General features: G+C 36.3%; 1 protein-coding gene across 6 annotated transcripts in view; it reads left to right on the forward strand.

Moving 5' to 3' along the window:
• Positions 1 to 23527, forward strand: part of MLLT10 (MLLT10 histone lysine methyltransferase DOT1L cofactor) — a 124798-nt gene that overhangs the window by 20667 nt on the left and 80604 nt on the right. For all 6 annotated transcript variants that reach the window (XR_014617050.1, XM_084227207.1, XM_084227208.1 and 3 more), the window contains exons 4-6: positions 3603 to 3657; positions 16138 to 16247; positions 22385 to 22488. Coding sequence is in view for 5 of the 6 variants with exons in the window: in XM_084227207.1 (XP_084083333.1) it covers positions 3603 to 3657; positions 16138 to 16247; positions 22385 to 22488 (269 nt within the window). In the remaining variant the exon portion in view is untranslated. The remainder of the gene's footprint in view (positions 1 to 3602; positions 3658 to 16137; positions 16248 to 22384; positions 22489 to 23527) is intronic.

Here is a 23527-nt window from a genome sequence, read left to right on the forward strand (position 1 = left end):
CTGCTAGATACTTCTCTCAAGGCATGAGATTCACTGTTTTCCAGCTGGCAAAGCTCCTGGTTTTACTACATGGTGTGTATTGAAACTTGGCAGAGCAGAAATGGGTGGCAGAATCTTAGAGTGTGAAGGCTGGGAAGGAATTAGGTTCCTAATGCAGAGAAAGGGAGTAGAAGGGCTTGGGGTAGCTGTCTTCTCAGTTGGCTTACTAGGGTGCTACTTTATTCACATTGTAGCCAGATTTCATGGCACCAGAAATGCTCTGTGTCATCGAAGTGCTAATATCTCTGCAGAGTTACCAGTTCTCAGCACCATGAGAGATGAGTGCAGTTCTGCGCTCAAATTTTCTTCCGCTGTCAAAATTTCCACCTCCACTTCAGTTTTCTGTCTTCCATCTTCTCTGACCGGCTGGAGCCAGGACTGCAGAGGTTTGAGGGACCTGAATCCTTGCAGACAAGGACAAATAAATCAGGTGAAGCTGATGAGACAGAATGGAGCATGCTTAACTCTTCTGCATAAAGGACTGGCTCAAGTCATTGTATCTTAGTGTCATTTTGATTTATTTTGTGGTAAAGTTTGCACAAGAAGCTTGCTAATTCTTTAAATGCTGGCGCTGCAGTGCTGTGGCTCCCTGCCTTCAGTTTTGCTGATGCAACCATTTGTGGAATTATACTTAAATTGCATCACTGATATGACCTGAATTAAAAATGTTAAAAAGTTTATTGCATTCTATTTCACTGATCTGTTCTAAGCGGCAGCCCAGCAGATAGTTGTGTCAGTAGCTGAGGGAGTGGTGGAGGGAGAAATTAATGAGGGGGAGGTGAAGGGAAGAAGAGAACCTCCTAAACTGGTTTTGCCACTAGTGAAAATGTGTGTCAGACTTCCATAGCTTGCAGAGGTGGGGCAAGGTAGAAGCTGTTAACAGCTTCTCTTTCAGTTACATCATCTTGTCTCATTGGCTTTAAGCTGCCAGCTTGCAGCTTTGAGGTGGGAGCCAACTTTATTGCACTGTGACCATCAGTACATACCAGACTGCTTTCTTTAGGAATCTGGTTCAGTGTGTGAGAAATTCACTGAAATGAAACTGTTGCTACTGTGTGTCTCTCAGCACTTTAGTATTTAATATTTGGAGGGCTGAAGTGTTAAGATACAGCTCACAAATATACTGAATATGTAGGATTTTGTTTTAAATGAACTGATCAGTTCAGTGTCTTGACTAAAATTAAAAAAAAAAAAAAAGGTAATGATCCAAGTCTGCAGGCAACTTGGGCAACTTGCAGAATGATTAAGATGTTTTCAGCCACTTTTATATCTAAATTTCACCATAGACTTAATGCTGACTTTCAATAAATTGCTGTTCATTTTTTGTGTGTGAGAGAGATGAGTGAAGCAAAAGACAAAAAGCTACAATCCTAAAGATTCTTCTCTCTGTGTGCAGCTGTCTGTACCAGTGCACTGAGAAAAAATAAAGTTTTTTTCTGTTTTATCCTCTATGAAAGCTTCTTTGCTCTAATATAATTATTTTTACAGGTTAAGAAAGATAGTATTACAAATTTCTTAGAGATTTAGACAGTCCTTGAGATATACTTTAGCCATATGAATTTCAGGAATGGAATTTCTAGCTCCTCAAGTAAGTTTGCACAATCAGTTTCTGAGGCACTGCTAGCATCATAGGCTGCTTTATCTGCTGTCCTGTCAGTTAGCTGGTAATGGAGAATAGCTCTGTTCAGGGAACAGTGAGAACAGGTGTCCCACTCTGTTTGAAGGATATAGTGTTAAGTTTGCATCTGATGGTCTTGATTTGCTTAAGATTATTAGGTTTGTATGCTCTGAGTTGTCCCTAATCTGGAAATATATAAAGGTTGTAATATGGTGATTTCCAGGTATAGAATCACCTATAGTGGTGTTCCTGTGCTTGTAATGTGAAGCACTTGGTGTGTCAAATCTAGTAATTTCTGTCATCTCTGGTTTGGAATTGGTTTGCATGCTCTAGGACACTTAGAGGTAAACATGATATTAGGAACTTGATAGGAGGCAGTGGTAGCAGAAAAACTGTTCTGTTGTGATCCTGGTGTATGTTAGAAGAATATTACATTATAGATGACTTTGACCCAGGACTGGAAGGGACACTAACCAAGTTTGCAGGTGATACAAAAGTGGCAGGAGCTGTTGAATCCCTTGAAAGCAGGGAGGCCCTGCAGAGAGAACTTAATAAATTAAAGGGCTGGGCAATCACCAACAGTATGAACTTTAAGAAGGGCAAATGCCAGACTCGGCATGTGGGATGGGGCAATCCTGGACGTACAGACAGACTGGGGAAGGAGAGGCTGGAGAGCCAGCCCTGTGGAAAGGGACCTGGGAGTCCTGGTCAATGCCAGGTTGAACATGAGCCAGCAGTGCCCTGGCAGCCAGGAGGGCCAGCCCTGTCCTGGGGGGCATCTGGTGCAGCATCACCAGCAGGGCGGGGGAGGGATTGTCCTGTCCTGCTCTGTTCTGCTCTTGGGCGGCCTCACCTCAGGTGCTGGGGGCAGTTCTGGGTGCCACAATATAAAAAAGACATAAAACTGTTATAGTATCCAAAGGAGGCCCACGAGGATGGTGAAGGACATTGAGGGGAAGCCGTGTGTGGAGCAGCAGAGGTCTCTCAGGTTGTTCACCTTGGAGGAGACTAAGGGAGAACATCATTGGAGTCTACAACTTCCTCATGAGGGGAAGAGGGGGGTCAGGCACTGATCTCTGTGGTGACCAGTGACAGGACCTGAGGGAATGGCCTGAGGTTGTGTCAGGAGAGGTTTAGGTTGGATATTAGATAAATGTTCTTCACCCTGAGTGTGGTTGGGCACTTAATAGGCTCCCCAGGGAAGTGGTCACAGCTCCAGGAGTGCTGACAGAGTTCCAGAAGTGTTTGGTCAATACTCTTGAGCATGTTGGGATGACTCTTGGGGTGGTGATGTGCAGAGTTAAGAGTTGGGCCTTGCTGAACCTTGTGGGTCCCTTGCAACTCAGCTTATTCTGTCATTTTGTGATCAAGCTGCTTATTTCTAGACATGTGGTTTTGCTACAGTTGTCAGCTTCTGACCTCCTTTTTCTGAGACAGAAAGTGTGGTTGGTGTTTGTCTCTAAGGATAAGTGGCAGCCAGCAGAGACTGTGTGTGGCCAGCCATAGCTATGTGCACCTGTGCTGACCATATCCACAGCACTTCTTTGTGATTGACCACCTTGGTCAATACAGAGAGGATAGAACAAGGATATACAGTAAGCACTTTTGGACTATGTCCAAGCTTCTTGGCATTTAAGTCCACCCTGTGCTGTAGTTTTTGGAGGCTTGTCTCCAGAATTCCAGGGTGTGAAACCCAGGAAGAAAATCGGAGGTAGAACTGCGAGTAGCTTTAATATGTGTCATAGTTTGAAGATCTGGAGGTGAAAACTTAATTTTTCACAAAATTACAATAATATTCAAGTAAAGGTTAAGGGAAAACACACCCATTCACTTTTAAAGAATGGCTGCTTCCTTAATATCAGATAAGTTTTAATGTGTGTGGTTTCTTTTTCAATGCTTCTGTGATCATTCCATTTTTTTATTTTACTTTTGCTTTTTTTCCTAGAGATGTGAATTATGTCCTCATAAGGATGGTGCTTTAAAGAGAACAGATAATGGGGGTAAGTTTTATTCTTGCTTTTTGTGAACTCTCTTATTTTGTACGAGGGAAATAAATCTGTGGAAAAAAAAATATAGGGATCCTAAACATAAAAGAAAACATTGACAGCCTTGGAAAGAGATAACTGTTTTAGAGTAACCCTTATTTGTCCACTTCAGGTTCAGTTTATTTTGAGGACATCTATCATTATTCTTGGTTTCATTTTTAGGAAAAAAGTTACAATAGAAAAACTGCATTTTAACATAAGATTTAATGGGTAAAATGGATGAATTTCATGTGTATTTAGTTGGAGCCTGAGCATTTATAGAAAGCTGTTGAAAGTGCACCATTCAGGGAGGAAAGTGGAATTTTTATGTCTATAGCCCAGACTGAATGCACCAGTGCATTTTCAAAGGTTGACTCTTTCATGCCTGATTTGCTAATAGGTTCTGTAACAAAGAAGTTAGAGCTGGAAAGTTGCAGTAGTGATTACCTTTCCCTTGCATCTTTCTAATTTCACTGTTCAGGTTATCATCAGTTCTGCTCCTGCTGAGTAGAACTGTTAGAGAAAGTCTCCACTGAATATCCTGGCTTGATTGTATTTATACTAATAGCTGGGTGATATGAGTGTAAAATTTCAATTAACTTTTGAATCACTTTTGGAATGCTGCCTTCTCTCTCTAGTAGATACTTCTAAATTCCCATCCACCATCTATCTGTAAATAGCCTGGTCATTTTGATACTGAGCCTTTTCTCTTGTGGGAGGAAAAAGTATGATCTGTATTCTGGAATTCCCTTGGACAGTCTATGTCAATTGTATTCTGCAGATTCTACGCTGTGTACATGATATTCCAGCTAATTTGTATCTTAGCTTAGTGTTGATGCAGCTTTGCTATTTCTGTTGCAGTTGAGTTGCAGGAACACGGGGCCTGCTCATGTTTGTGCTGATCTATCCTTTCCCTTGTGTACATTTGCTCTGTTCATATATATATCTGTCCTCTAGGTTCACTGTTTTAGTGTCAAACACTCATTTCAGTGACTCAAACACATCACTGAACTTAATACCCTACTGAAGTCTTATTTCTCTTCTTTATTATTCCTCTCATGTCGATACATGCAATGTTGAATTAATTTCTTTAGAAATGGCAGCTGGACACTTTATTTTTAGGAAATAGTAATAAGAAAGCTTCAAACGTCTTGAAATATGCAGGAAAATCTGTGAAGTACGAAGTAGCTGAAGTGTTTTATACTTAAAGTAGTATTTGGGAATGCTTTGCTATTATGCTGTGGTGGTCTTGAAACTTTTTCTTAGCATGAAGTCTTGAGAACTTACTTTGATAGTGTGCATCAAAGATGTGAGCATCCTATTAGTTATCTTTCTTACGGCTTTATTAATTGTAATTTTAAGTTTTTGTCTGAAAGTTAATTACTCTATAAGATTGAAATGCTTTAAGTTTCAATAGCAAAGATATAACACTGTACTATAATTTTAATACGCAAGTGTTTTCATCAGTGAAAACTTCATACTGAATATTTCATAGCTGAGAGGCATAGGAATTTATATTTTCTTCTGAAAACACCCAGTCTCTGTAACAGATCTTGTCCATGGTGTTGAAAACAGCAAGTTCTACTTTGTGGACGAAATTTTTTAAAAATAATAGCTTTATGGAAGGATGTGCACCTTGGAAAATACTTTGACTGGTGTTGCATTTAAGAAATCTGCATTCTTACCTGAAATTTTCCTTTCATAGAGTTGCCTAACAAGAGATTGTACCAGAAGATTTTTAGACTTAAAGAAATACTGTTGAAGATCAGATAATGGGCTTGCCAGTTGAAATGGCGTTTTCAGTGGGTTAATACTTAGTTTCTTTAAATGCTGTTTCACCTTTTGCTGCCAAGCGAATCATAAAAAGATGCAGGTATTTGAGAAGAAACTTGGAAACAAACATTTCTGGTAAAACCTTGTAAGCATCTAGTTTATAAACTTGTAATGATGCAGTCTTTCTCAAATTATAGAGATAATTAAATGGTCTTAGTTTTTCAGAACAAGAGAAGAAATTGCTGATTTTAAGTCAGCGATAGAAGGTTTTTCTTCTTTCTGCCTTCTGGCAACAAATAACTTCATTTCGTAGCCAGTGTGCTTTTTGTTTTGAGTATGCAGATATCTTGGCCCATACATGGCCTGCTGCTCTTGTAGGTTTTTTTTTAACAGTCTTCCCGTATTTGCACTATAGTAAGGTGAAGGACTGTATTTTGGGCATTGAAAGTACCATATTTTCTTTTTTGTTTGGAAGATTAATGGGTTACTGAGCTTTTACTATAATGTTCTGTGATTTCATAACCTGCAGTAAGATGCTGTTATTACAGTGAGGGTCCTTGCTGAACATTGTTTCCTGCTCCTTTGTGATGGTACTTGTTTTTAAAACTTTTCCTTTTTTTCTGCCCTGCATTCCTTTTCAGCTGCATGAAAACTTCCCTGACCTAGCTTCCTATGCTAATGCTGATAGAAGGAATGGCCAGGAGTGTTCTTATAGCAGCAACCTGTATATGATCTGTCTTAAGTCAGTTGCACAGCTGTAAGTGAAGGCAGCCTAATCTTAGGGCTCTTCTGTAATGGTGTTGTCTTGCCTTTAAGAACTCTGGGGCACTACGTGTATGGCAGTAGTCTGGGAATCAAACTTGTGTTGTTTAGAAGTATTAATTGACTATAAGTATAATTAATTGACTATATATTATAGTAGCATATGGTGTGGTTGTGTTGGTATTCTGTGAGTTTTTTGTCCCTTCCTCCCACCCCCCCACCAAGTGCGAGGTTCCTTTGTATGCATTCTTCCTCCTGCTCCCCCTCCTTTTACTGGCCTGTTGCTGCTTATCTGACCTTTTAGAGATCACCATTTTTTTAGATTCACTTTTTAGATTTTATACTTCTGTTTGGAGTTTGACTCTGCATTACTTGTGCTTATCAGGTTCATGTGGGTCCTCTAGTGTCGTCTATGGCAAATACAGAATTGCAATTTTCAGTGATTTCTGAAATACAGCATTATTGGAGCAGTACTGTCATGGATTTTACAGAGAACTTAAAAGTAACAGCTTGAGATAGTAATAGGAGAAGAACATATCATGGAGGCTAAACAACATTTGTCCTGCTCTCTTTGACATTATGAACTAGATTCTTGAGAACGGTCTTCTGTGCCTTCTCAGAATAGTTTCCTAGCCTGCAAGCATTTATGCTTTGGGACTTCTTGTTCCAGACATGGTATTTTTGTGTGTGATGCAAGACAAGTCTGTCACACTACTGAAGTGTTCTCATCTGTATAAAGTTTAGTGTCCATGCATGGCAAGGCATTTTGCAGTTGACCAGTACGATGTGTCCATGAGTTTCTTTTGAACCTGTCACCTCATGGTTTTATTTGATGCAAATTTGATACTTGGTATTTGCAAACTGGGGTTGCAAGGGTCAGTTATTCTGCTCGCCTTTCCAGTACTTCTTCCCATAACCTTTTTGGGTACGATGGATGACTGCCTGTTCTTGGCTTGGTGATGGTGGCTGCTGGTGCTGTAATCAGAACCTGAAGTGACCCCAAAGAGATAATTGAGTCTGGATTTGTGTGGAATATGTCCTAGTCTGCTTCAGTGTCCCTCCTGTGCTTTCCATTGTCAGAGACTTAAAGTGACCTTGAGCAGGAGCAGCTAAGGTCTGTTTGCACGTGCTTGTTCAGTCTCTGCACTGTGTGAAAAAGGCCTTTCTGCTCCTGCACTTACACAGATCCTAGAAACAGTACGCTCAGATTTAGCTGAGTGGAGTCTGGACTAGTATCTGTGGTGTGGCTTATCTATCGACGGGTTTATCTGTCCTAAGGATTGTTAAGAGTTGTCTGTATTTAGCTATGCATTTGATTAATTAATTTTTAAGAGTAATAGGACATTGCACAGCTATGAGCAGGATATTTGTAAGAAATTTTAGGAATTAGCTTTGAATAAGTTTTAATACTTTGTCTGCCTAATACCTATGACTGTCTTAGGGCTATGGTTAAATTTTGTGAACAAAAAATAATCCTTCCTGCACATGGACTTTTTTTTTACATAAACATGAGGACTTCTCCTGTATTCAGAGACTGGAATTATATAAACTCTGTCAGGCTATTACATGTTTTTAGAAAATTTTTATTTATTCTTTTCTTATTGATACTAAAAATAGAAAAGGAAGATTGAATTGAAAAAGAAACTTTTCTCTCTGAATATATTTGTTGACAGAATTCTTTGATAAATTTGGTATTCATGTTCATGTTGTGGTTTTAAATGTGACTGAATATAAAAGTTCTTTAAAATGAGAAAACTTGATACGTATATGAGTTGCTTATTGATTTGCTGTCTTACATGTAAGAAGGCTATTGAAAGATTAATTTTCTTTTAGCTTGGTGGATTGGTAAGTGGATTAGTAGTTGGAGAGAATATAAACACATCTTTTGAAAAACAGAGACGTAACAAGTGCGCATTTGTTTGAAGATACTTGAGAACTGTTGGCAGTTTTGGGCCTTTCAGTTCAGTAAGGTTTCCTAAACTGTTGCAGTAATTTCCTTTGGATTTTTGACACTCAGCGAGGAGAAAATAAAATCACGACCATTTGGACTGATTATAGGTTTTTGAATCCCAGTTATTTTATCTTCTCATAGTACTGAGCAGGCATTCTGTTTTTTAAGCAAATTATTCACTTGTATCTAATATAGTGCATCTCGCATTTAAATCGTTTTCTTGCAGTAATCTTTTTCCACAATTTTCTGTGAGCTTAAAAGGTTTGATTTTGCTATACAAGTTGTTTCTTTGAAATCTGATTCCAGTGGATGATGATCAGGAATGCTGTGTAACAGCATTCTTTGTATGACTTTTCACCAAGACTTCTTTCATGCAGCTGCTTGGGGAAAGGCCAGCTAACAATGTGGTGGTTTTATGTCATGGTCCAGACCCTCTTCCCACCCCCTGGCTTAGCGGCAGGATCTCCCAAGTCTATAAAAATGCTATATGCTAGGCTTTCCTGTTGCTGTTGTTATTATTAGAATCTCACTGTCTGGTTTACTGTTCTGATGAGTTTTCTTGGTGTTACCGTCTAAGAATGTAGATGGTATAATAATGTTATATGTACACACTGAGATGTACACAGTTTGCAAGTGCTGACCTATAAATGTTCTGGCCTTTTTGAGCAGATAGACAGCAGTGTGTGAATTTTTTTTTACTGGGAAAGAGAATAAAAAGATAATACATTTAAAATACTGCATTAATAGAAATTAATGTATTACCATATAAAGTATTTTGTATTTATGATTTATATTACTGATAATCACAGTGCATGTGTAGAAATTTTTTAATAGAGTTTTAGGTGCTTATTTGCACATTTCTTCCTTTTGTTGTATGAAAGGATTTCTTGAGAGAGGTGGAAGAAACTCAGTAATTCCATAGCATGCCAGATAAAATTATTAAAGCTATTAGCTTACTCAGTGGACCAATGGAATTTTATCTGTAGCTGTTTTGAAAACAAACGAATGTTGTGCTGCAGAGTGATGATTTGAAATGAATCAATTCTTTACTTGAGGTTCACATTTTTCTAAATGGAGTATTTTGTGAAATTCAGCAGGAAATTTAGACTTTGTAGGATGAAGCCTTTTTCTTCTTAGACAAATAGTATTTATTTTACCTTTTTAACAAATTGTCCATTCTATACCAATAATGACATTGGCTACTAACCACAACAGTGAGAGCTGTAGTGGTTAAGTGTGGCACCTTCTTTTTACCCCTCTTCAAAGAGTGGATCAAACAATATAATATGAATAATGCTGTATTAACTATAGCAAACTCTAAATCTTTATTTAATACAGTAAGGAGAAGACAGTAACTTCAACTGACAGATTTCTTATCTGCAAGTTTTCTTGTTTTAACAGGAAAGGAAGAGCAGGGTTAAAAATATATGGAATGCCTTAATGAGGAGATACTTAACTAAAGGCTTAATAGTGCTTAATCTTTCCCTTTGGCAAACAGTAACAGTAATGGTCTTAAGTACACCTTTGAAAGGTGAATCCAGCAGAGTCGGATAGAGCTCAGCCTTTGGGTCAGTCAGCAGATCTGATAGTAGTGGAAATGGAGGGTGCAATTTCATGTAATCTAGGACAGCTGTTGACCTTTGCTGAAAGGGGGAGACTGTGGTTTTCCCTGACTGTGTGTTTCTATGCTGATGGTTTTGTATATGGTAATCATGTGACCTCAGTGTGGATTGCTTCAAACCATTGACTGATCTTGCTCACAGGTAAACTATTAAGTTTCCTGCAATTTTAGTAATGAGATGAAAGAAAAAAATTATTTGCCCTGCTACACAGCAAACTCATACTGCAAGGAGAGGACAAGGATGTACAGTTGAAAGTGAACAGTAAGGTGAGGTCCTGCTTTTCAGTGAGAGTCTACAGCTGAAATGGATTGAGGTGTATCCTAATTGTCCTAATTGACAACTTAAAGCAACCCCCATAAGAAACTAGTATTTCAATAAAGATTTTTTCCATGCTAGCATAATACATACATTCTCTTGGTTTGGGAGTGAACTGTAGTTTTTTGTAAGACTTCTTTAATGAAATGTAATGGACTCTTTAGGAACTTAGAATGCTTAAACAAATTTTGCCCTGACATTGCTTCATGGTTAGGGGATGGTGATAATATCCCAGAACTCTTGTGCTACCAGTCCTGTGGCTGGAATTCAGTCTGGCTTCACAATTCTGGTCTTTACAGTGCATTAGTGCTCTGCTGCACAACTTCAGCACTGACTGTGGGTTGTAGTGGAGTCCCTACTCTGTGCCTCTTAGTTCATAAGCAAGACATGGACTTCCCTTGTTGTGGATGGTAGGATGGATTATATGTTTGTTGCTGTTATATTATTATGAAGTCAAAGACGATGAAAACAAGGCTTGAAAATTTGCACTGGAAGGCAGTTTAAAAGTACGATGCGTTTATTTGTGGGGAAGGTGCCTGTGAATCAAATTTTGGGCAATTAAGCAATAGTTGTAAAGGCAAAAATTTAGTTAGATGGGTAACATACTGTGTATTATTTATCTTCCTGGGTTTTCTTTGTTAATTTACTTTGGTAGAGTTTATTTCTAGTTATAGAGCTCTTTGTTGGCAACAGTCTTGTGTTTGCTAATGGTAGAATTGTAGGAATGACTTTTCTCTGTCACATTGGGGTAACAGATCAACTATTTATTTTTGGCTAGGGGTCTGAAGTCTGAGCTTTGTCACTCTGAATGTTAGTGAATAATATACATTAAAATTCTGCCTGCTAAGTATGTACTGCTAGGTTTGCACTGAGTTAAAAGTCAGTAAGGCGCCAGAAATAAAAATCTCAGTGAGGATTGGTAACATTTGGATAAATTCTGTGGTGATAATGAAACATTTTGTGAACTAGAATGTAACGTAAAAAGTGGCAAAATTCAATAGTGTGTCTTTCTAAGAGAAATCAAAGTAAAAATCCATTTAAGTTAAATGCTGCAAGTCTCATTTGGTGTATTTAAACTTTGAAGACTTGTCAGCATGAATTTCCAATTTTTGATATTGGAAAAAATAGATTTCATTATTGTTATCAAAGCAGATCTCAGAATTGCTTTATATGTGGTTTTTCATGTTGTTTGAAAGTTGGTAGAATTTGTTTTCTAAGATCTTTCCAAAGGAAAATGTCTTAGTTATATTTGTGTGATGTTTTCTTAGAAAGCACCCTGGATTTTTTTTATTAAAGGTAAGCAGCATTTCCCAAAGTTACTGATCTTGAAAGTGTAGTTGAAGTAAGTATTTTTAACTTTGTTTATCACCAATAAGTAAAAATTAAAAACGGTATTTTACAGTTTCTGGGTGGAGACACTGATTGTTGTAGAATATTGGGTTTTTTGGAAGCAAAAGAGAGAGTGAATCTGTCAGCCCGTCATAGCCTGAGGGGTTTTCTTCGGCAGTTTCAGAGAAGACAATTCTAGTAAGAGTGCACAGAAATAGGCAAACTCGATGGCTAATTTGAATCCTTATGCTATGTTTCTTAGACTTTCTAGTTTAAAAACAAGAAATTAAGTTCGTTTTAAAGTAATCAAGGCAAGCCATATCATCTGGTTAAAAGGCTATTATTGAGAAGGCACATATGTCAAAAGGCCACCATCTCAAAGATTAAAAATAAATAAAATAAAAAAATCTGAGTATAAGGGAAAATTTTTTAACAACATTTTGCGAGCTTCCTGTATCTCTGTTTGCAAAAATGTGTGTCCTGCCCTCTCTTCCAGTTAAAGTTGTCCTGAAAGTGAGATGAAACAAAAAGTAAATTGGATATAAGGAGTTCAGTGGGGATAGTAAGAGTTTGTTAGCAGTTGCTGCAAGTTTCATAAGTAAAATTAAAAAAGCAAGTAACACATCTGTGGCCATTTGTCTGGATTCCAACCATACACAACTAAAGTGAATGGAAGCTTATAATTGATTTAAAGAGTAAATTATATGGTTTATAGAGATGGGTTTAATGAACACATTTGGAGCAAAAGCGATCTCAAAAATCTCATGAGTTCCTGGCCAAATTTGGAAAACAGTTAAGAAAAATTAGGAATATCTTGCTGTTATTTCTGTGCAATGTTGGGTGAAGAAGAGAGCTGATAAAATAATTGCAGTTACAACAGAAACTAGGGAGAATGTTTTGAATGTTTTTGAATGTGTATAACACTGCTGTTGGAGTTTTTATTTTGTAATCTAAAACATGGGTGTACAGTGGTATTTTTCACACTTAAACAGTGGTAAAGCTTAAAAGGACTGGGTTTAGTGATTTTTTTTTTTTTATTCCTGGATGAGAAGGAGGGAGAAGGCATATAGTTGCTGATGAAATTTTAATTGCCCTAGAATAATGTAGTAAGTGATTTGAATAGGAAGTTTATAGTGCAAACTTTATGGCTTAGATGGAGTAAATGGAAGAATATGTATTTTAAGGTAGTCTTAAATACCACACATCCTTTTAAATGCTTGCTTCTCATACAGGCTTCTATGTACAGTTTGGATGGGTGTCTTTAGAATGTTTCTTTGTCCCTGCAGACAAAGAAAGCAGTTATCATCCAGGAGAAAACAGTAGACAAAAGCATTCAACTTTGAACGTGGCAATAGGTCCTTTATTCTGCTGGAACTCTGAGCCCTGTGCTCAGCCTGAGTAGTTGTCTAAAAGAGAAGGAAATGTCAGCAGAGGATCAGAAAGGTGTTTTTGCACTGTGTTATATAGTCAGGAACACTCTCAGTTGAACAAAACATGACAGGTAAAACTGTTTATAGGTTAGTAGCTCGTTCTCTCATCAGTGGGACCAAGGACATCTATCGCACGTTGACTGTAGGTGTCCTTACTTCTGTGCTTATGCTTTGTAGCTATAGTGGCTAGTCTCTTGATGCTTGGGAAAATGGTTCTTGTTTGCTTTTTTCTGTTTTCCTCCTACTGTCTCGTTCTTATATGGCAAAATGGAATCTTCTTGACCTCCCTTTACTATAGAAGTTTTGTGGAGGAGTCTACAGACCTTGAGTTCTGAGAAGGTGGAGATTGCACAGCATCTTTAGACAACCAGTTCTTAACCACATTTGTTATGGAAAAGTATCTTCCTTACTCTTCCTAAAGGGGACTTTCCTTGACACTTCCAGGTCAGCTGGCTGTTGCTCTCTGACAATTCTTTATTTCTTCACCAGTTAAAATTTGGACAAAAGAATATTTAAGAACTTGTGTACAGGGTGTTTTGAATCCAAGTGGATGCTGGTGCTGGAGTTAGGCTTTTATTTTGGTGTAGGCATTTGAGGCTGGTAACGTAAGGGCGCTGCAACCACCCCTCTGGTTAAATTATTATATTAATAAATCACATTTCTGTGATTTATTATATTATTGTGATTTTCCAACAAGGCCAGATTATCTGGGATCTGAAGGTGCCAGATGGAAACCAATGGAAAATGTCCCTTGTCCTCTATTCCATGGGCACTTATTAACCTATATTCAAAAAGTGTTTTAGTGCTGTGGTGCTTCATTTGCTTCATTATATAGATCCTGGGTTTGGTCTCATGAAAGTTAAAAGCCTGTTACTGGCCATAGCTGTCTTGGATATGTACTGCCTGTTTGTAAGTAGGAATATGTTGTAGTGTTTTGATTTTTTTTTTTTTTGGATAGTGGCAGAGCACTATTCAGTTAAAGTTACTCCTGAAGCTGGTTCCTTATAGTAAAAATTCTTTACCTTCCTAAATTTCAGTTCACTTAGTAAGTGGGTTTTTCCCCCTAATGTCTCTGGTATATTTTGTGTATTTAGATAATAATTTTCCATTATATGTAAGTGTAACTAGAGTACAGACTTAATTACATATGAGGTAAAAGCTTTTGCCATCTGATTGTGTAGCCAACTGAAGAAGGTTTATTTTTTTTTCAAAATTCAGTGTCACTTTTTTATTGGTTTAATGGCTTTATTAGATAAATGGTGTTTCTAGTTGAGTTAATTTTTTGAGAGAACATTTAAAGATAAATATTCACCATTAACACCATATTAACATTTATTTGTCTTTAGTAAGATGATTCTGGCTTAAGGCAGTTTGCAATTCTTAGAAATGCCCTTATAAACACTCTTTCCCTGAAGATATTTCAAGTAGACAAGTGAACAAAAAAGGTTGTGGTTTTTATAGTTTTTTTTCTCAGTCTGTCTGTTAACGATAATTTTAAAATGGTCTCTTGGAGCAGGTTTTAAAATCAGCTCAAGTTGGCTGTTTATACTTTTTTTTACCCTACACTTTTATTGGTCTTGTGCCTTTTCTGTACAGAATAATTCTAAAGACTGTTTGTGAATAAAGTTAGGGAGCAGCACAGGTACTGTATTTATTAGCAGTTGAAACAGTAGACTGATATGTGTGGTGTTACTGTAACTGCTGTGTGCACTTTTCATTTTTTGTAGAAATTGTAACTACCAATTTTAGTAAATGGAGAGGGGAGACACCAGATCCCTTGCCAGAAACTGGAGAAGATTGGTGCTTTAAGAAAAGTATCTGGAATTGCATGTGTGCTTTTTCTTCTAAATACCATTCCAGAGTCTCAACAATACTACTGTGAGCAAGCACAGCTTTGTGTTTAGCTCAGTTTAAAAGTCAAGCATACAGTTCGGTGAGGAAATTAGAACCTTTTGGATTCTGTAGAGTAGTTGAGAAAATCCAGTATGAAAGCTCAGAAGGGTCTGCAGTGAGACAGTATATGGTGGGGTTTGTGTTCAATTTTTTTTTTTTTTTTTTTTTTGGGGGGGGGTTATTATTGTTGTTGTTGTTTTTATTTTTATTATAGCATGAGTTTGCACAATGATAATTTATGTTGCTTGCTTAATATAATAATTTGCTAGATTACCTAATTATGTAAGTCTGTCATTTTATGTCCTTAATATTTGCATACTAGTAAGCCTGGGTAGGAGGAAAGCAGAATTATTTTTAAAGGTTACTGAGGGTTTTGTGACAAGAGACTTTAGTTTTCCTCTTGGGGAAGAACAGAATTTGTACCAAGTGATTAGCTGCACCAAATTCACTTCTGGATGAGATGATAATACTTGTAATAATTCTATTATTAATGTCAGTATAGCAATATGTTGGATTAGCTATGTAGCAACTTCCCCTAAATCTACAGTTATGGCATATGGTCCTCCTTTGAAACAAATCAATAGCTCTCAGGATCTTGAAAAAAGGCTTCCAGTTTGTAGGTTTGTTTCTGGCTTGGAGTTTTCTCCCACCTCCATCCAGCCAAATGTCAGACAATTAAGAGTGTTGGCTTTCTTAAAATGTTGTTAAAGCACAGTATGGTAAGTAACTAAATAACCTTTTATTGATCCCAAGTTAATGAATTAGAATAGGACTGGATGTAGGTATTTGTATTCCCATGAAAAAACGAGTTGGCCACAAGTTTATAAATGGAAAAGCAAGAGATTTCATAGAGGGGATGTGAGGGTGTGCTTATGTGTTGCAATTTCTGTCTACAGAAAGAAAGAGTAGTCTATTCAAATCAGAATGACGTTTTTAAATAAAAATTATACACAGAAGTCTTCTCTGATGCTATGCTTGTAAGAATACCAGTTTGGTCAGATGCTGCTTTCTTTTTGCAGGACTTGGAGTAGATTTTATGTAATGGCTGTATTAATCCAAGAAATTAAACAAAATAATCATTTTTCTGTTTGTGTGTCACTGTTTGTGTAAATCTTTAGTATTTGAATTTCATGGAGTATTACTCATATAAATTCTTTCTGACTACATTAAAAAATGTATTAGCGATCATCTAAACTTTGGATAACAGAAATGAAACGTAAACATGACTTAAGTGTAATTTATGTCCTTAATATTCTAAACAGTTAAAATAGTCTGTGGAAAAAAAAGGTGTTGTAAAAGATTCTTTGCACTGTAATTGTACTACATTGAAATGTCCTTTAAGCCTCTAGAAAACACTAAATACAATTATAACTTTTTGTAGGTTGGGCTCATGTGGTTTGTGCTCTGTACATTCCCGAGGTGCAGTTTGCAAATGTTTCTACAATGGAGCCTATCGTGTTGCAGTCTGTTCCTCATGATCGATACAATAAGGTATAATTCTATGTCTTTTTATATTTAATGTATTTATTTTAAAACTTCTGAGATATAATATTAGAATGCACTTCATATAAAATTCCTAAATGTCTGCAGTAATGCTGTAAGTTTTCTGCAATGTCTTTATGATAAATTGAAGAATCAAGAAAGCTGTATTAATAAATTAAGCTGTAAGGTTATCTGCCATGTTTTATTAGTCTTTAGATTAGGGACTGTTTCATTAATTAAAAATACCATTATCTATTAATAACAATTTATTTTGAAAGGAATTTTGAAAGGAATATTTTCTATAGGTTAAAATACTATTGCAGCTTATATGAGATGTTATTATTAATTACCACAAAGTCCTAGTGTTTTAAGTGTTCATATTAACATAAACATGTTTATAAACATTTCTTTTAGGACAGGAAGGTATGATAATATATTAAGGCAAATGCTTGCAGACTTTTGCTTTTGCAAACAACATTCACTTTAGTGGCATTATTTGCTTATAGGAGAATGACTCCTAAGTAATTGTCAGTGAGATGGAATGTTTTGTAAAGTGTGGTGAGACTTCAAATAAAAAAAGCCCCAAAAGGCAGAGCAATAAACCAGCAGGTTGTTACTGTTTTTTATTGATAGTTACATTTTTCTTATTTCACTTGTCACTTTCTCCTCACTTAACTACATTGGTTTTTGTATGTTCCCTTCTGCAGATGCAAACTGTCTGAATTTCTGATTAGTTCTGTTACATATTTTTCTTGTGTTGTTCTTTTAACCTCTAGTTTCTTTTTTTTTTACTTTATTTTATGGTAGTTTGTGGACAGTGGAGTAATGTAGGAATAGACTGTGTTATAAAAAAGAGAAAGAAGAAAAAGGCATACATCTTCTCTTGTGTTCTTCCTACAGGGAGACCAGTCCCTGTTCACGTTGCCTCTGTGACCTCTCACACCCCCCACATCCCCTTTCCAAGTTTCCATCTTTGCTTTATGGGCTCCCCCTCAATGTTTCTAGCCTTATTCCTTTTTTCTTTCTTTGGTCTTTCTGTTTCACTTTCTCCAGTTGCTGTCAATACGTTTTGTCCATCTTATTTACCAGTGTAGCTGAAAAACCAGGAGTCAAAGTCTACATTTTTCTCAAGCTTTCTCATTACTGTCTGAGCATCTCTATTGGCATCTTAGTATTTGCTTCCCTCTGCATTGGCAAGAACACGCAACAGTGAGATTCAGTAGAGCCAGTAAAACGTTTCTGCTTGGGCACAAAGCAGTAAAGATTTCCTATAACTGATGAGTTTATTTCCTCTCTTTCCTTAACTCTGAGAAGACAGAACATCTGTTTTCTTTTTCCTTGAATAGTAGTCAGTCATAATTTTTTTTTAATTGGTAGTGTTTCTCCCTTAATGTCCTTCAAAAATTTCATGGAACACTTTGGATTTTGTTTTATCATGCACCATTTCCATTGATGGTAATTGGATATTGGATTAGTAAATCCTTGTAACTTCAAAAAATGTACTCTGCATCTTTTATTATTACTTGTTGACAAAATCCATTGTTTGTCTCTGTCTTTGGTCTTTATTAATTCCTTTTCATCATAACTAAAGTTTCTTCTTTCTCAAACAGTTTTTTTTCTTCTAAATATATGACAATACAGTTGTGTTATGCTACTAAAATTCTAGTTTCCATTTTTGTTGGTCTGTACTTACTATGTTTTTCTTTCTCACTAGATAGTTACTAGCGCCATACAGTTAATGCAGAGAGAGTTCCTGGTGTTGTCCAGCTCTTAGTTCTCTGTGCTCTGGGCAGGTGTTCTGATTGAGGTCTATTTTCCATGTTAGCAGTCAGCCTAAAACTACTTTCATCAGGCCACTACAGTTTATTGAGAAGTACAGTGAGATCGGTGTCAGAAATGCCAAAGTTTGGAGTCATACCCCTAGCCTGCAAATGATATTATTTTTGTTCTCTCTTTTTACAGAATTCAGATTTCACTGTCATTATTTGGTCTTTTTGGGTCAGGGAGATTGGGGCTGTGGTTGTCAGGGAAATGCAAGAAATGGCTATTCTGCAGTTGTGACAGCAAACAAACCTTCTGAAACCAATCAAACTGCAGTGCCAGCAGCAGTCTAGTTGTGACAGTACTGAATTTAGAGAAGTATTGGCTGACAGGGAACTCTCAACTCTGGCTAAGTCTGTAGCTGCTGCTGAGTTTAGCACTGCTGTGGTTAAACTGCCATGGGTTCCCAAGTAGGCTATTCTTGAGCAATACCCCCCAAAACTAATAAAACTATTAGTTCCCTTTTCATGTAGCTTGCAGTAATTTCACCTTCTACTCCTAATGCTATTGAAGATAAATTGTATTTATTTAAAAGATACTTTTTTAAGATCAGAAATTTTGTAAAGCATTTCACTTTTTTAAATTTGCGTTAAAATTGAAAGAAAAGCTGGTTTTTTTTGAGAAATAAGTATGACAAACAGTTCTTGAAACATTTGTTGCACATTGAGAACAAATATAAACATGTAATAAGGAAAAAAAAGACTGGAGTTGTTTCTTTTCTTAGAGAGGCTTAGTGATAATTTCATTCTGTTTCTCAGCTCAGGTTGGAATAGGAGATTTTAAGTAAGATATTATTTCCTGTGAAGTTCTGAATAATTCTCTATGCATGGCTGGATACATATACAACACTAGCATATGGAACTGGGGGGAAATAGAGGCCAAAGAAAATTACCATGGGAGAGAAATTATACTGTAGTCTTCAAAGTAAATATTTTTGAAGTTTTGCCAGCATGTAGAACTTAATTTAATGTTTGGGATTTTCACTATGCACTTGTTTCTTTACTAAACACTGCAAAATATGCAGTATTACCAAGTACAGTAATCTTAAATGCAAGAAGAAATGCTGTAGACACTGAAGCATGGGGCTTGTCCACATAGAGATATTGGGCTGCTATTTCCCTGAAGTTTGCCTGCTTCAGGGATAAAAACCTTCACATTACAGAATGAATCCACTGAATGATTTGATTAATGAGTTAGCTATCAGGAAAGCTCTTCTTACAGTGTTGCTTCTAAAAAAGAAATGGGGTATTAGTTGCCCTTCTTTTCAGAAATAGGTGTTTCTTATTCCTTGGATGGTTATGCATGGATAATATATATTTATCTTACACCAGCTTTTTTTGTGTCTTTCAGGTTAATTTGAAACTATGTGATAATTTTATGTAATTACTGCTTTTAGGAATGTCTTTTAAGAACTGATTTAAAGATAAGTGCATTTGGAGTTTCTTCATTTGCCTCGTAGTGAATGCAGCTGGCAAACTTTTCTTTCAGTACTTGCTGCAACAATGAGAAATTTCTGTACAATTCCTAGGTTTGATTTTGTGATCACAGAATTTCATTGGGTAGCTGTTATGAGTAAACTATTTCTGAAATTACTTTTTGCCTTATAATTTTTTTTGTCTCATCTTCCCTTCTGTCTTTGCTTTTGCAAAGAAGGTTTATACTTTGAATCACTGAAGGGAAAATGCTTACAGTAACATAAAGACAGCTGAGTAAAATATATATTTTGCCTTAAAGGAAGTAAGATATTTGTTCTGTTTCTGAGTAAAATTTCCTTGCTGAGTCAAAAGCTTTTGCTTCTTTTCCAGTGAATTTGGGACTCTCTTCCCTTAAGGGCTTTGAAGAAGAATGCAGCTGTAGGTGGTAGGACACAGTTTTAAACTTCTACATTTCAGAGGCTTCAGAGGTGTAGCATTTGTATGGATTTGCAAATACATGCAAGTCTTCCTTTGTGAAAGACAAAGGTTTTCAGGCTTCTGGAATTGTTTGTGTGTCTAAGAGAAGGTACAAATATGAGACGCTCAGGTGTAGAGAACTTACTGTCTGTTGGAACCTTCATTGTCCCCGTTTCTTATGGAGTACTAGGAAACAGGTTTAGTGCGTCTCATGACTATTGTAGGAAAGTTCTTTGAGCTTTTTAAAATGAGTAGTGAGTCCACCATGTTGCATTTAAACTTATTAATAATGTAGCTTGTAGTAATTTTTCAGTCATTTTAAATTGCTCTAAGAGGTCCCAAATGAGAAACCGACCCTACATGTAGGGTAAATACTGAAAAATGGAGTCTACATCTCTACTAAGTGGAATGCTTGTATTGCTTTTCTTTCTGAGCTTCAGTGAGGAAAAAACTTTAAGAACTTGAAACAAAACTCTGAAAAAACCAGAAAGTAATTGGAGATTGAGTTTTATGGGATTTATTGAACTCTCTGTTTATAGAGGTATCTTACTTTGAAGTTACTTACACTTAATATAGTGACTCAGATGAGGTTGATGGATCATGACCTTGTTCATTCCTAAAATCTAAATGTGTCAGGTCATGGTATGGCAAGCTAAAAAGCAGCCAGTCTCAGACCCTGTCAAACAACCGAATTATCAGTGTTCACCACCTTGAGGTACAAAAGAAGCAAGGCAAAGAATTAAGTAGGATTATCCTCTTTCTGATCTTTTAAATGTTAGGTTATAGGGTATGATTTTAGGATATATTAGCTTTTAAAGTAGTGTGGAAACTGTACAAGAATAACTCTCCTACCTTCAAGTCTTGCATATTAACAAAAATGCTTTCATTAGCTGACACCTCCTGTTAAGTGTTGTTCCAAAAACCTCTGTAACAAGCTGTTCTGATCTCAGAATTTCACTCATTTTCCTGTCTAAAACTGGTTTTGCATCATATAATTAGAAAAAAAAATAGTGGTGTCCTGGTCCATTTTTTCCACTGTGTTTTCTGCTCCCTGTGATTGATGTTGTTTGCATTTATTATTCTACTCATTCTCTGCTTCACTGAAAGGAGGTTATGATAAAATTGTTAGTCAGTTAAAATAGAGACAATTTTATTTTTTGGCATAAAGAAGTTTTTCTTTTCTCATTAAGGATCTTAAAATGAGGTTTCTATGGAGGTAGGAATGTCCTTAATGTTTAATACTCGGTAAAGTTCTCTCATATTAAAAAAAACCACTTAATGCACATCAGTACTGGATGATACTTTCATTAAGAATCTCTTCTTAAATTGTTACATTTTACTCATGAATGTGATATGATATAGAATCTCTCTAAATGTTCTTTCAGTAATTAGGACAGGAAAAAATGATAAGAGATTTAGTTTTGCCTGATGTTTTTCCCTGGAATGCTGGTGAGAGATTGTAGTGACAACTATTATAGTAGTGAGCTTCCATACAGTATGTATCCATATTTATCAGCCACTTGTTTAAAAAAAGAAGTATTGAATAGCAAGGAAGAATTTGGATTTTTTTGGCTTAATTTCTTCTGTTTTACTAAGAATGTTTTTGAAAGATTAAAAATTGTTGTGGCATCCCAGTTAAAAAAAAAATCAACAGAAATGCTATGAAAATATTTCCAGGTACTAAATAGGTTATTCTCATTTTAGCTTGTTTTGGAGGTTGAAATGTGTTTGGTATACTCATTCAAGCTTTTTTATAGAAGGTTCTTGATTGATTAATTTACAAGATGTTTATAGGGCTGTCCAAGTCATACTGAAATAGTTATCCAAACAAAGCAGAGTTCTGTTAAACACCAGTTTAATTAAAAGTAGCTAAGTAGCTGAGCATCATATGAATATTGAAACATGCTATGACTCTTGGAAAATTCTTTCCACCAAATGTACAAATGAAATTTCAAGTTTGCAGTTTTTTTGTACATCATTGTGTGTGTATAAATATCTATATACACACACCATATGGCATATTATACCATTAGGCACTCAGTCTGATGTTTCTGAATTCCACAAATACAGGTTATATTAAATGAATATGAAAATGACTGAGACTTAAAAGGACATAAATGCAAACTTGAAAGCAAGGACAGTTGGGAAGCCTAATGCTATTAACCCTTGGCTGTTTAACACTTTGGCTGGTTGACAGTGGTATGAAGTGTAAGCAAATTAGTAAATGTACTGCCTTAATGTTGGTGAAGTGTTACACAAATCCCAAGAGTCTACCAGGTGATCTCCTTTTGCTAACAAGCATGATTAGACTTTGATAAAGAAGTTCTTAAACCAGTTTAGCTGCAAAATCCAGTAGTTCTCAGCCTAGGATCTCCTGTAACACAGAATTTGTTTGTATACTTCTTATCAAATTAAGTATTTTCTCTTTGATAGACATGCTATATTTGTGATGAACAAGGCAGAGAAAGTAAAGCAGCCACTGGTGCTTGTATGACATGTAATAAACATGGATGTCGACAAGCTTTTCACGTAACATGGTAAGTATATTTTATTATTTAATATTTCTGATGTTTCAGAAAGAATCAATACACGCAGTGTAATGAATAAGCCTCTTATTTAGTACATCTTTTGAGTAAGGAAATACAGCAAAATGGTTTGTTTTTATAATAGTGTTTACTAACGATATGGCAGTGGCAGCAGAGATTCTGCTGTGAGCTGCAGAAGCTGTCTGATACTACTCCCTTGGGTGGTATTAAATGGTGTGTGCTCCTGTGAATAAGTATAGGAGAGTTTGGGGTTTTTTCTTGGTCCTAGGTTATTTTTCTTAGAGGATGTTTAATAGGATATGGGAGTATGAAGACATTGTTTGTTAGCATTGCCTGCTAACGGATTTTGATGTTTACTTTTGGTAAATCAGTTGGAAAATTACTGAGCTGTATGTAAAAATGCACTAGACTCACCCTTTCCAGTATGGATTTCCAAACATTTGGGAGTAACTCACTTCACTGGTTTTATCTAAAAGGTACAGATCATTCTGAACTATTCAGATTTCATGTGTTACTGCTGGAGGAAAAAAAGCTACGTCCTCCGCCATCTGATTCATTCCACTTTAAGATATTTAGTTTTCTGTGCATTCAGGAGATGCTTGTTTCACTTTATGGACTTCAAAAAGAGGCTGGATAATTAGATTAAACCACATGTCAACAGGTAAAAGGAAGCAAAAAGAGTTCCACTCCAAAATTTGCAGGCATTATCTGTTTTCTCAGTTTCAGCTGGAGTTATTTTACAGTAGGAGGCAGATTTATCTAGGCTGTCTAGCTACATAATCTGTGGATTTACTTTCTGTTTTATGACTGCACCAGTATGCTGCTTCATGACCAGTTAAATGTATTTTCTTCAGTGTATCCAAGTGATAATTTGTATGTCTTGTGGAGATCTTGAAGGGTTTAATTCCATTGTTTTGGCGCTGATAATCTTGGCAACTCTTCATTTATATTTTTAAGTGATTGACTACTTTGCAGGCTTTATTCTTTCATAAGCATCTGATTTTTCATTGGATGTGATCAACGTCAAGTT

Source organism: Fringilla coelebs (assembly GCF_963513975.1).
Source record: "Fringilla coelebs genome assembly, chromosome: 1".
Lineage (NCBI taxonomy): Eukaryota > Metazoa > Chordata > Aves > Passeriformes > Fringillidae > Fringilla > Fringilla coelebs.